This window comes from Cucurbita pepo, chromosome 8, assembly GCF_057944985.1.
Source record: "Cucurbita pepo subsp. pepo isolate OVF chromosome 8, ASM5794498v1, whole genome shotgun sequence".
NCBI lineage: Eukaryota > Viridiplantae > Streptophyta > Magnoliopsida > Cucurbitales > Cucurbitaceae > Cucurbita > Cucurbita pepo.
The window spans coordinates 9,697,334-9,711,832 of NC_141805.1; the positions used below are offsets into that span (position 1 = coordinate 9,697,334).

Genomic DNA, 14,499 nt, shown 5'->3' on the forward strand with positions numbered 1-14,499 from the left:
ACATTCTGACTTGTGAATATTTCATATCTTAATTTTATAAGATCTTCGTTATGGATAAGTATGATTTTTAAAATAATAATAATAAAAAAATTCAACAGCCCAACACGAACCAAATTCGATGTATGCTCCTAACAAAAATAAAAGTTTAACTTTTCGTAACTCGTTTTAAAATTAAATTATTAAATATTTTTAACAAAAATAATAATAATAATAATTTCACATGAAATTAATGGGACATAGAAAAAAATAAAACCAAACTTTTATAATCTAATTTCAATAATTTAAAAATAATAATTTAAATAAACAAAATAATACAAAATAGTACTTTAACCTACAAGTATATAAATATTAATGTATTTAATTGCTTTTAAAATAAAAATAATTAATAAATAAATGGCCAAAATAAAAATCTAGCTGAATTGAATGCCGACCCTATAAAACTGTCGGCTAAATAAGATACATGAATAATTTTGGCATAGATTTGGTATTCACATTTTTGGTAAAATAATGTCTCTCACCCCCATAGATTTCAAATGCATCAAATAGATACGGGTATATGTTCGTCCAAAGGTGACACGAATTTATAACCCACCACTTAAGGTGACCGAATTTATAATAACCCGTCATTAGCAGATATTGTCCGCTTCGCCCCGTTGCATGTTATCCTACACCCAGAAATGTTTCATTCTCAATTCCAATCGACGTAGGATCTCACAATCCGTTCACCCAAATGTGGGATCTCACAGTCCATCCACCCCAGACGTGGGATCTCACAGTCACAGTCCATCTACCCCAGATGTGGGATCTCACAGTCCATCCACCCCAGACGTGGGATCTCACAGTCACAGTCCATCTACCCCAGATGTGGGATCTCAGACTCCGTCCACCCCTTTGGAGGCCGCCTCTCCAAACAATGTGGGATCTCACTATCCATCCATTTGAGGCTCTGAGAGTCCCTCCACCCCTTTGGCCCCTTTGGAGGCCGCCTTTCCAATCAACGTGGGATCTCACTATCCACCCCTTTGAGGCTCTGAGAGTCCCTCCCCCTCTTTGGAGGCCGCCTCTCCAATCAACGTGGGATCTCACTGTCCACCCCTTTAAGGCTGATGTGTCACAACCCACTCCTTTGGAGCCCACCTCCAAGCGTCTCACTGGCCCATCACAACATGTGTGACCTCTACAACATCACCCGGTGTGTAGCTTTGATGCCATTTGCAACAGCTCAAGCCCACCCCCTTGTAACATCCCAAAAACGTGCAACAAATTTTATAAGGATATCGAATCGAGAATCGAGCATAAACACGTAAACGATGATGATCGGAATACATTATTGTTATAACAATACCTAAAAACCATATACGAAAGGAGGATAGTTGCAACATACAACCACCTAATAGATATCTATCTCACTTGTCACAATCCCCTAAACCTCTTCTCTAAATCTCTATTTGGGACCCTAAAAAATGTTGTAATTACACACCCCCTTCTCTTCTCTACAACATTCAACGCCGGCACCGTCGAACTTCCGCCATCAGCACCATTTTCAGCTGCTCCGTCGTATATACTCTGCTCTCCATCTTCACCGCCGCCTGTTGAATCATCAAATCATTCACTACAGAAACACTCGCGTGAATCATTTCCAAATCCAAATCCTTCAACGCCGCCATCAATCTCGCCGCCGGATGATTCTTTTTACTGCATTCAACTCGGATCATCGCGTCCGATCCCATGATTTTCACCTGAATCTCCATTTTCAGATCTTCATTTACTGTATTCGTGTAGTTTCCGATGTCTTTCCGTCCTGTTCCGCCGTCTTTTTTCATGAATTCTAGCTGTTTTTCGATCTCCGTCTTCTTTGATTCCGCCATTTCTAGCTTCAATTTCAGTTCATTAATGTAGGAGACGGCGTCGCCGAGCAATGAGGCTTTGTCCATTTTTGATACGTTTGGTACTACTGCCCGGAGAGCGTAGAATTTCTGGTTAAGTTTTTCCCGGCGTTGTCTCTCTGCTTCCACGTGATTCAATGGCTCTTCTCTTCCGTTCGCCGGTTTTCTGCCGCGTTTTCTCGGTCGTTTTTCGGGTTCTGATGGTTTTATACAACTATCCACTTCTGGAATCGCTGAAGCTTCTGGATCTGAGTGGTCGGAGTCGCCGGATTTTACCTTCCCGAAAAAGGGTAAGATCGCGTCGGAGGTGAAACAGAGGATCCCTTCGTCGGTGGTTCTCCGACTACTCGGAGATTTCTTTTTCTCATTCTGTGAGTTACCGGAGAAGAGGCTTTTGTTGCCGAAGCTCAACATCCCACCGGATTCCGACTTGAATGATGGGTTCGTGGTGGCGGCCGCGGCGGCGTAATCGGGGAAATTCAAGCTTGGGGTCTGTTTCCTGCTGGCATTTTCCGTTAAGCTGCTCGAACTGGGATTTTCTGAATGGATTGGCTTCGCCGACGCGCCGCCGGAAAGTACGGTGGTGGTAATCGAATCCTTCATTTCAATGGTGCTCGACGGCTCACTGATCCATAACGACGATGGGTCGTTTTCCCCTTCGTCGGCGACGGTGACGCCGGTGGTTCCCGATTGCCAAGAACCCGTTTCCAGATTGTTGAAATTAAACAGAGTCTTGACCTTGTTCATCAAATCCGTCGTTATGTAAATCGCTTCCGTCGAACCCATTTCGACGACGCCGTTTGGTAATGGAATACACACCATCGTCTGCAACCCGAAGATCCTCCCCTGTCTAGCGCGATCACATGCCGACGCCGACAGTCGGTCGGCGCCGGATATCCAAATCGGCCGGGAGCTTAAAAGCGCCTGACTCGGTAACCCAACTCCATTAACAAACGACTGAGTCATCGAAACCAAAAAGAACCATTCGGTGTCGGTAACCTCTTCATCCACCACATCGTCCAGTCCGGTAGCGGAGCCGGAAATCAACGAGTTAAGCTCCCGGAGCACCTTCTTCCGGTGAGCCTGCTCCGCCGCAGAGGAAACCATTTTCGTTTTTCCTCTCCCTTTATTCTCCTCGCCTTTATAATACCCATCTCCCCACCCCAAAACCGACCCGCCGGAATAATCATACGACGACTGCCAGAAAATCGCGTACGTCCAACTCTCTCTAGCACCGTCGATGAGCGCCTGGAGACGCTGCTGCAGAGTCTCCTGGTTCAAGACAGCGATAGACTTGGAAGGGACGGACGGTGGAGTAGTGGTGGAGGCGGAGGATTGCGTCGGAGGTGGGTGGTGGAGAGATTGAGACGACGCCGCCGACGGAGCCCAGTAAGAGGACAGATCGGAGTTCGTGAAAGCATCCATGGCCGACGCGTTCTCGTCGGTCCAGAGATTCATGGTGGAAAACCGGTAATCCGTCATGCGAGATTATGATCGGAAACTGAAATTGAAACCGGAATTATTTGGATTTTGATTTTGATTTTGATTTTAAAAATTTGGGTCTCCGATTTGTAGCGATTGGATTGGGATTTATTCGCGACGAGTAGCAAAAAGGAAAGGGAGGAAGAAGAAGAACAACAACAAGAAGGGAGGAGGAGGCTTCTTTTTTGGATCGCCGATTTAATCGTTCAAAAACTCGGCATCTTTATTCAACTCGTCGCTTAGTACTATACAATAACTTGAGTAGCTGCCACGGGTTCAGTTCGGTCCGGTTCGGTTTGGTTTTATTAGCACGTGAGTGCCACGTGAGAAGTGATTGGGTGGAATCAGGATCGTGGCGTTTGGTTTGAGAGCTTTGGGGGGTAACCGTTTTCTCAGACTTTTGACCGATCCCTTTGTTGCCACGTCGTCTGCCATTTGGCATATTATAATTCGACACGTGTCTGACTAATTAAAATATATTTAATAAATAAACTTTTTAAAATTTGAAGATTAATAGAGAATATTTTTTTAAAAATTATATAAATAAAAAGTTTCTAAAGCAAATATTACAAATATTTTGACTTAGAATATAATTTTGATCTTTAATTTCCTTTTTCTAAAAAGGACAAATAATTCCTATCTTTTTTTTATTTATTATTTTTTAATTAAATTTTGGATTTAAATATTACACAATTATAATTATAAAAACCGAGCAATTATAAGAAGTTTGAATATTTTATCGTAAAAAAAAAAGACGATAAGAACGACTACTTTTTTCGAAAGGTAGCAAATTCTTCATATAAACTTAATCTCGTTATTGAAACAAAATAAAGTAATAAAATAATGAGTCCAATTTTATTTATGACCAGTGGAATAATGAGTCTCGTCTCATAATTTCAAAATAATATTCATGACGGATTTATTTATTTTATTAAAAATATATTAACTAAAGTTAAATATTTGGACGGCTTGACTAATTTTTTTTTTTAATTATATTATTTAAAATTTGAAATAATGATAAATTAAACATTTAAAACTATAAATAAAAAATATATATTAAGAAAAAAAAAAAAAAAAAAAGCAGAACTCGGCAGCCAAAAAATCGTCTCCAACGTGGGCTGCCACGTGGACCCCATTATAATAACCACACGGCTTCTGATGCTCTAAAATCAAACAAAACATTAAAAAAATAACAAAAATCCAAGTTTAGTGGAGAGAGTGAACGGTAGCCGTTGATTTAAGGCAGAGTGGGGACCAGAAGTTTGATAGAGAAACCAACGGCTGAGATTTCGAGTTGGTTAATTACATAATTCCCGCACGTTTTTTTGTGAAAACGTGACTTGAAAAGGACTTTTTTTTTTTTTTTTTTTTTAAATAATTAATAATAATAATTTATTTTTTATTTTATGAATATTTCTCACTTTTCCACGTCTTTTTTTTTTGTTCTTCTCTGATTTTGTCTGTGTTTTACTTTATTCAGGAAATTTTTCATTGTATAAATGATTGAAATTTTAACCAAATAATAAATAAAAATATAAAAATATCTATAAAGTCATTATATTTAATAAAATTAAATTTGATTAAAGCTTCAAATTAATTACTAGATAATATTGCTAGTGGTCACAAATTTTAATTATTATTTTTTTGTTATAAATGTCATTTTTTTAATTATCAAATAAAATGAATTAATAATATTAAAATTAAATTATATAATAAGGTGGACCACTTTTTATTAATTTTAGATAAATCTCAGCCTCACAATTTAGAGGGATGAAATTGAAATATAAATAAATGCATCATTAAACATCTTTAAAATTATATATATAATATATAAATGAATTGAAATTATTATTAATATTTTATTAGTTTGAATAAAAAAAATTTAAACTATAAAAACTAATTCTATTTAAGATTTATTAAAAAAATAATATAGAAACTAAAATTAGACAAAGCCCAAGCCCAATTTGATTCAGAAGCCCAAGATCAAACCCTAAACCCTACAAAATCTCTTTCTTTTTTTTTTTTTAAATTTTTTTATTTACATTAAGTTAAAGGTGAATTTGATGTAAAAACGTTTTAGTCACGACTTTGACTTGAATGAATCTGAGTCAAAGATGGCTGCTAATAGTTCTCGCTAATTGTTACGGGTTGTCATTGATCATTGTAGTGGTAGTCAGTAAAGGTTACCGGAGATCAATAGTTATCACTGATTGCTTGATCATAGTTTTGTAGCGCTAGAGGTTTGTGTATGTCTTTGGCTCAACCCAAATGTTCTGTTTATTCCCACACCCCTATAAGAAATTATCCGTTCTCATCTCGAACCGACAAGGATCTCACAATCCACCTCTTTTGGGAGCCTAGGGTTCCCATTGACTCCTATAACATCCTCATTGACACACTGCCTCGTGTCTAGCTCTGATACCATTTGTAATAGCTCAATCTCACTGCTAGTAGATATTGTCTGCTTTGACATTTTATATATCGCTATCAACCTCACGATTTTAAAACATGTCTAGTAGGGAGATTTCTAAGATGCACTCTTGGACACTATAAGACAACGGTCCAGATCTACCGCTAACAGATATTGTCCTCTTTGGGCTTACCCTTTCGGACTTTCCCTCAAGGCTTTAAAATGCATCAGGCCCTTATAAAGGGTGGTTTGTTCTCCTCCCCAACCAATGTGAGACATCACAATCCACCCCTCTTCAGGGCCCAACGTCCTCGTTGGCACTCGTTTCTTTCTCCAATCTATTGGCACACCGGCTCGTGTCTACCCCTTTAGGGAACAGCGAGAAGGCTGACACATTGTCCAGTGTTTGGCTCTGATACCATTTATGACGGCCCAGATCCACCGCTAGCAGATATTGAAATATGAATAGAATCGCTAAATGCAAGTTGATTCTTTATGAGGTGTTCGTAATTATAGTTAGAATTAAAGTTCGTTTACCTCTGTAATTATATCTTATACTTTTTTAGTACCATTGATCCTCTAATTAATTTTTTTTTTACAGTATTATGATATTCCGATTCACATTTTTTCATATAAATAATTCGAATAAAATCAAATGTAGCTATTATAAAGTAAGTTATATCAATAATGTTATTCGAATAAGACACCAAACCTTATCCATATACAAAATCCGTCAACTATATACTATTCAATATTATACTAATAATCTTAATTTTTCATAGATTGAATAATATATAATATATAAATTGTAATTAAAAAATAATGAAATAATAAAATACTAATTACGAGACTTCCTATAATAATAATAAAGTATTAATTAATTTTATATAATTTAAATATTTCAACTTTTAGGTTTGTATTTATTTAATCTCAAAAAAACTTTTAAAATTATAAAATTTAATTGTGAAATGACGAAGATACCCTTATATCGTGCAAACTTGGACTCTTCTTTTAGCCCCTCAAGGTGCACTCTCCAAAGGCTATTTTGGTAATTCCGTTCAGAGTTTCCTTCAGAATTAGAAAAAAGAAAAACAGAGAAAGCGATTTCTGCAGTTTCAGACTTTCAGTCCGATCGTCTTCTTCTTCTTCTTCTTCTTCTTCTTCTTCCTCATCTTCTTCAATTTCCCGAAGGAGGTGTTCGTTCAAGCACACCCCCTTGGGAATCTTGCTCTGCGTGTTCCTCTTCAATGGCGTCCGATGGCTTCTCCGACAAGAACGTTGTATTCAGAAAACTCAAAGCCAAGTCTGAAAACAAGGTATTTCTTTATTCACGACTTATTTCCATTGCTTATTTGAATTCCTTTCTCTTTCGTTTGCGTATTGAATTTCCTCCTTCCGATCTGTATGTTTCATATCGAGATCTCTGATTCTGCGTTGAAACGAAATTTCGTGTGTGTGTGTGTGTGTTTTTTTTTTCTTTTTTCAGATTTGTTTTGATTGCAATGCTAAGAATCCGACTTGGGCTTCTGTTACCTATGGGATCTTCCTTTGTATTGATTGCTCCGCCGTTCATCGTAGCCTTGGCGTCCATGTTAGCTTTGTCAGGTGATTTTTCTGTTTGGGTTTTGATTGCAACGTCCACTGCTTTGATTATTGGCTTTGAATTGACCTTCCTTGAACCGTTTCTATGTGCTTGTTTTGCTCATAGATTATGTGTAGGTATTAGAAGTGCATTACTTGTGTCTTATTCTGATGCCTCTTCTACGTTAAACTCTGTCCTCCTACTTAATCGCCCTGCATTTATGTTTTAGTGTCTTGTTCAGAATGTTCTTTGAGATGGGACCATGTAAATTCATTTAACCTTGTATCTCAATTGATGGCCATAGACAAATACACAAGAAAGATCGTTTCATGAAACTCAAACCTTTAGATTAGAGTTTTGCTGGGAGTTTGTTTTTATGTGGGTTTGAGTCTTTCCTGTAAACCTTAAAGTAGGTTATATCAATACTGATATATTAGTTGAGAAAGAAGTACAATGTACCAAAATTTAGGAAATTACTTGTGAGAAGGTACCCCATTCCTTCTGACTAAACCTAAAGGAAAGTGTTTAAGATTGACCCTTTCCTGCAATTAAAATGTGAGATTCCACATTGATTGAAGAGAGGAACGAGTGCTAGTGAGGATGCTAGCCCCGAAGGGGGTGGGGGGGGTGGATTGTGAGATTTTACATCAATTGGAGAGTGGAACGAGTACCCGCGAGGACGCTGAGCTTTGAAGGGTGGTGGATTGTGAGATCTCACATCGGTTGGAGAGGGAAACGAAGCATTCTTTATAAGGGTGTGGAAACCTCTCCCTAGCATATGCGTTTTAAAAATCTCGAGGAGAAGCCCGAAAGGGAAAGCTCAAAGAGAACAATATCTGCTAGCGGTGGGCTTGGGCTTTTATATCAAATGTTTATAATATATTATATTATAAAATAATAATTATACAAAATTTATAACATAAAATAGGTTCTTAAATTTATTAATAATGGTTTATATTCAACCTAGTATTTAGTTTTGCAACTACAACTAGTTTCATGGTCTATTATAAATTATAGAACACATTTTGAACAATTGGATCCAATTTCTAAATCTGCTGCTAAACACGTCTAAAAAAATGAAATACCACTCTGATTTTCATCGAATCCATTGTTTTTAAAATTCTGTTTTCAGATTGCCTACCAAAAAGGCCCTAAGCTTCTTGCTTGTCATTTTGGATCTTAAATTTTTTCAGTCTGGTGGAATTCTGCACTGTTATAAATTCGAGTCTATAAGCACCAATAAGATAACATTAGTGGCCTCAAAGGAAACACTACATGTACTGAGCCAACAGAAACTGTACGTCTCTGATGCCTATGTTGGTATTAAATACACCTGACTTGCATAACTTGCTACTCAGGATTTGAAATGGAATGAAGTATCCAAGGTTATGACTTATGATTATTGTGTCTGAGGGTACAAGCATTTTGTCCGCTTATGATATTTTTATGTAAATTAACTTCTTCAATTTATTTAGGTCAACAAATTTAGATTCTTGGACTCAAGAGCAGCTTAAAGCAATGAGCTTTGGAGGGAATAATCGAGCTCAGGTTTTCTTTAAGCAGCATGGATGGAGTGATGGAGGCAAAATTGAGGCCAAATATACGTCAAGAGCTGCTGAATTGTATAGGCAATTACTTACAAAAGAGGTTGCTAAGAGTATGGTAGAAGAGACAGGGCGGCCATCTTCCCCAGTTGCTTCTCAGTCAGCACAAGCAACAAATGGACCTCCTGTTGTCAAGACTAATGAAATTATGAAAGACAATGTCTCAAGAAAGCAAGAGGCACCAGAAATTTCTGCTTCACCGAAAGCTTCTCAGACAGTATTCTCAAGCACTGTGAAGAAGCCCATCGGCGGGAAGAAGCCTGGGAAGACAGGGGGACTTGGTGCCCGAAAACTTACTACAAAGGTAATAAAAATAGTGCATCTACCTCCATGAATAGAGCTTTTATTGGTCTTTTAAATAAAGTCTCTATATTGATTTTTAAATGCATTTTGCTTGACTGTATGATTTGTATTTCGTGCAGCCAAGTGAAAATTTATATGACCAGAAACCTGAAGAACCCACGATTCCAGTTTCATCTCCAACGACAGCCAAAAGTCCTGCAGCTGGTTCATCTTTTGCTTCTCGCTTTGAATATGTAGAAATTGTCCAATCATCTGATGTGAATTCTAGTGGCTCTCATGTGGTTGGCCATGTAGCTCCTCCAAAGGCAACGGGCTTCTTTGCTGAGTTCGGAATGGATGGTGGTTTTTCACAGAAAGCTAGTTCCAGTTCCTCAAAAGTGCAGGTTAGGCATTGTTTTCCCGAGTTTATAATGAATTTGGCATGCTTCACTAAATCAGCAATAAAAAAAAAAAACGAGGAATTGTCTAATGTAGGCCATAAATCTAGAAACATTTTTCTTTTGTCATCCTTCATTATTCATGAATCATGTTTGTTCTTAGTCTTGCATATACATCAGCATCAGTAACTAGCTTTCTGTATCTTGTGTTTCTAGTTAAATGCAATTAGGCTTTTTTGATGTCTGAGAACGAGGTGCTCTTTATTGGAGTTTTATTCAGAAAATGAGTTATTCTGAACATGCATACATCTTTTTCTTAATTCCATGTGATGAAATTTTCTTAACAATGTCCGTTACTTGTTGTAGTGATTGAAATGGGTTTCCTGGAGAACTATTTTTTGGATAAGTATTGTGAACATCCCTTTACAATTAGGCATAGCAGTGGACCAATGGTGTATTTCTGTACCGATAGTTCTATACTTCTTTGGAGCATTTTCTACATGTTATTCTCTTTATATACAAGACCGTGTTCATGTATGGATAAGAAGCGATCTATTGCTAGTAAAACGGTACCCATTGAGATTCCTATGAAAAATAAAATCCTCAGTAGTGACATCATAATAAGTATCATGCTGGTTGAGCGCATTGGTCCACGATATGTCTCTTCATTTGTTCTCCATTCTCACATTATGATGATGTTAGATTGAAGAAAGTGATGAAGCTAGGAAGAAATTCTCCAATGCGAAATCTATTTCGTCAGCCCAATATTTTGGTGATCAGAACAGAGCTGATGCTGAAGCTCAGAACTCCCTGCAAAAGTTCTCAGTATGTATCTTTATCGTTAATGTCGTGGAATTTGTTGTCCGCATTTTTTCATGTCGTACGTATTTATATAGAAACTCTTACCGTTTTGACCCTTCAATCCTTCATGATGGGGCAAGAATTGCGTCTGTATGTTCTCTATATTCTGTTTCTTTCGTTTACTGACTAGGTTAGTGTGTATGTATATCAGTTAAGTTCTAGTTTAGAATGAAGTAAGGATTATAATCAGTGAACATATGGTTATGATATAAACTCATTCTGGGAAGCAAGGATACTCTATTTCTGATAAAATTTTGGCGTTTGATACGCACTTGACACGTAACCAACGGGTCTCGTAATTTCCTCACATTTGGTACATGTTTATGAAAGAAAAATCATTCTCTAGATAAAGATGCCACTAAGGCACGAACCCACGGGAAAACAAAGGTAGCTGAAAGCTCCTTAAAACACACTAAATATAGTTGAAAAAAGAAAAAAAAGAAGGAAAAACACCTGTGTCATGACCTACTTCTTTTAGAAGTTGATGCATTCCACGGATTCGATCGAAGTCGTTTTGTCGTACAGAGTAGATCTCTGAATCTATACATTTTGTGAAATGGCTTTATAGTGCTTGTATTCCTCTTACTCTCCATCCTTCTATTCGCAGGGTTCGGCTTCCATCTCTAGCGCCGATCTATTCGGTCACCAGCGAGATAATCCTTCTGTCGATGTTTCTGCAACCGAGTTTATTAACCGGATTTCCATTCAGGTTCTACATCATCCTTATTTATTAAGTTAGTGTTTCACTTTCTCAACTCTCTTAGCACTTCATTTTACATACCACCATCCATTTACTTTGGCAGGCGCAGCAGGATCTTTCTTCTCTCAAGAACATCGCAGGAGAAACAGGGAAGAAGCTTAGCTCTTTGGCATCCACATTAATTACAGATCTTCAGGACAGAATCATTTGATACATTTTGAACTGTTCTCCATTGTAGAATTTGGCTCGAACTCGAACTCGAACTTCATACAGTTTGATTACTAGCCGATTCTATTACTGAGGAATGTAAAGAAAAGAAATTGCCAGTATACTGATTCTTTAAAGAAACAAGCTTTACACAGGACTTGAATTTGGCTGGTATTTTGTTCCTCCTTTCTTTCTGTCTTTCTTTCTAGCAGCTGCAGTGAACATGTGGTGGTTTAGCTCTGTTTTTGTAGCAAACATACCATATTTTCACCACCAAAAGTTGGCTTTCCTGATCTCGTAGGAGCTTAGGACCTGAATTTGTATGGAGTTTTGCTTATAGTTCTGTGAGTTTATTGTATGTGTTTCAGTAATACTTGTGTTCTATATTCAAATATCCAATATATAAGTCTGCAGTGTTAAATTTTTATGTAAATATGGTTTTGAAGAACTTCTAAAGGTTCAACACTCATGGCTAACTTCAACATAATCCCAAGCAATCACGTCTCGGCATATTTCGGATGCTTGAAGGCCCCGCTGCGGCTTAGGGAGAGTGAAGAGGCGACAACTCTCCTAGCTTAGCCCACTGCTCTAAAAGGCTTGATTCTTTCTCTTTCTTCAACTTCTATTCTCTTCCGTTCTATTTTGTTATTAGTTAAAAATGAAAGTGTTCGGAATGCGTATTGAAAGGAGTGTGAATTGGTGGCAACTCTTCTAGCCTAGCCCATGACTCTAAACGGCTTGGTTCTTTCTCTTTCACCTGAATCTCTATTCCTTGCTACAAATGAAAGTGTTCGGAATACATACCGAAAGACGCAGACAAAGTTAACTCGGTAAATAGGTGTTAAGCCCTCGTGACCTCGTGACTTTACTTTGGGCTTCCCCAAAATGTCTTATACCAATGAAGATGTATTCCTCACTTATAAACGCATGATCGGACTCCCTCCCAACAATACTCAACAAAAACCGTACCAGAGAATTTTACTATTCTGTAAAACTTACCCAAAGGTCCAAGTCAGACGGTAGAAAACGGACTATACGTTTTTGTATTGTTATGAAAAGCTCTACAGCACTCATGATTCCCGATCAGGTAAGTTGCAATTTCGGTCCAAACTTTTAATTTTATATTCTTTTCATAGAAAAAAAAAAACAAAACAAAAAAATGCTTTAGTCATTAGAACATCATAAAGCACTACACATAGTTTTACTTTTTTTTCTTTTTTTTTTTTCTTTTGGGCTTTGAAGTTGTGATGTGATGTTTCTACAACTTATTGTATTATAGGTTTTCACTTCAATAATTTAGTGGATACCCCACAATTAATAATTGCACGCTCACCATAAAGTAAAGGGACAAAAAGAAAATAATTAAAAAAACTCGATCAATTGAATTAACCGAGTGAAGGTTGGGAGTGGACTGCTCGAGTACGATCTAAAACGATCCCACATTCCAGAAAGAACTGGACAATGGAAAGCCTTCGTTGAGTAATGGGAAGCGGGCTAGTCCCCGAAGAAGCCTTGCCAACTATAATAAATAGTTGTGGCTTAAAATCAGCTGTTCCTAGGTTCTCAGTAACGTGGCCAATCAGCGGGTAGGAGGGAGGGAAGCTTACCTTGACTTGTTGTCCGGGCGGATAACACACCACTCGCTATTTCCAAACACAGAATCAGCTTCACCCCACCCCAATTCTGAGTTAATAAATGAAAATTTTATAGATTGAATTAACCGACCAAATTCTGAACAGTCTGAGAATGTTTATGGAAGGAATATTAACGATGTAAACTAATGTTTTATTCTCGTAAGACTTTCATGTATGTGTATGATTCATATATATGTATGAAATGAAAGGTATAGAATGATCGTGTATGATATTCATTGTCCCTTTTTTATGTAACTCTTTTGTGGTCCTTGCTTGCATTAAAGCATTTAGTATAGGGTCGAGGTGGACGAAAGTGATATCAGTTACACGTGAACGTGGTCACGACAAGGCTCGAGGATTACAAACTTGATATGAGCATGGTGGGTTTTTTTGGTATGAAAGAAGTACACATCCCGAGAAACAAAAACTAGAACCTATGCTCATGGTTTTAGGTTCCGCTAAAAAGGAATGTCATGCTTCATGTTGCATGTGATTGCATTTTTCGATCCCAACCATGAAATCGGGTCAAAATGCTTTATTTTCAGAGCAAGTGCATTATTTGTAACTTATGATAATTGCTACACGGGTTAGAGTTTATGTTTTTAGTCCAAAAATCCTGGTAAATAGACTTCCGGCTTCAGGGGTATTTTTGTAATTTAGTGAAAAAAGACGATAGCAAAAGAATATAAAGATACAAAAGGGCATGATTTTGAAGAGACATGATATTCGGACAGCGACACGTGACAATCTTAAACATTTTTTTTATCATTAACTAAGAGACCTCCGTGATACTAGGCCCATTGAATTTCAGACGGAGCACATCTTTTTCATTCATTATACAACAATCAAGTTTTAAAGACGGTCTGTGTTGATTGACTAAAAACCCTAATTTTCAAAAACCTCGGAAATTAGAGAAATGGAGTCGGTAACGTGAACACGTAGCTTAAATATGACGTTTTACGGGTTTCGTGTTATATCCAACGAAGATATTAACTTAGTTCGAGAGACGGGCTACCAACCTAATATATTTGAGTAGGAAAAAGATGTTAATTTTTATGTGTTGCTTACATCTATATTTAAACATTTGTCAACAAAGATCATATTATAAAATTATATAATAAGATGCCGTGATACATCATTGAAATAATGATGACTTCACCAACCCATTCCAAATTATTTTAAAAAATTAATTAATGATGTCATGTAATCAATTGCCCTCTTAAATTAAATTAAAAATAAGAAGAAAAATAGGGCAGTCATGGGCATTGATGTTGACAAAGAATTTAATAATTCATTTTAATTTATTAAATATAATTAACTTATTGGCTAATTAATTGACATTAATTTTGATGTTCTTGTTTAATATTTATTATTTTTCACATATTTCGCCCTCGATTTTCTTTTGTCGGGATTATCCCAATATCACATGGAGATGGCTAAGTTTAGGGCATGA

General features: G+C 37.1%; 1 protein-coding gene and 1 pseudogene across 1 annotated transcript; one reads left to right on the top strand and one right to left on the bottom strand.

Annotated features, from left to right (window-relative positions):
- Window positions 1–1,314: 1,314 nt before the first annotated feature.
- On the bottom strand, window positions 1,315–3,686 carry LOC111800813 (transcription factor MYC2 pseudogene; annotated as a pseudogene).
- Window positions 3,687–6,892: 3,206 nt separating this feature from the next.
- On the top strand, window positions 6,893–11,845 carry AGD8 (ARF-GAP domain 8). The gene is made up of 7 exons (XM_023684738.2): window positions 6,893–7,094; window positions 7,265–7,383; window positions 8,836–9,268; window positions 9,387–9,650; window positions 10,347–10,469; window positions 11,113–11,214; window positions 11,309–11,845. The coding sequence occupies exons 1-7, from the start codon at window positions 7,026–7,028 to the stop codon at window positions 11,414–11,416; spliced, it is 1,218 nt and encodes a 405-aa protein (XP_023540506.1). The 5' UTR covers window positions 6,893–7,025; the 3' UTR covers window positions 11,417–11,845.
- Window positions 11,846–14,499: the final 2,654 nt, after the last annotated feature.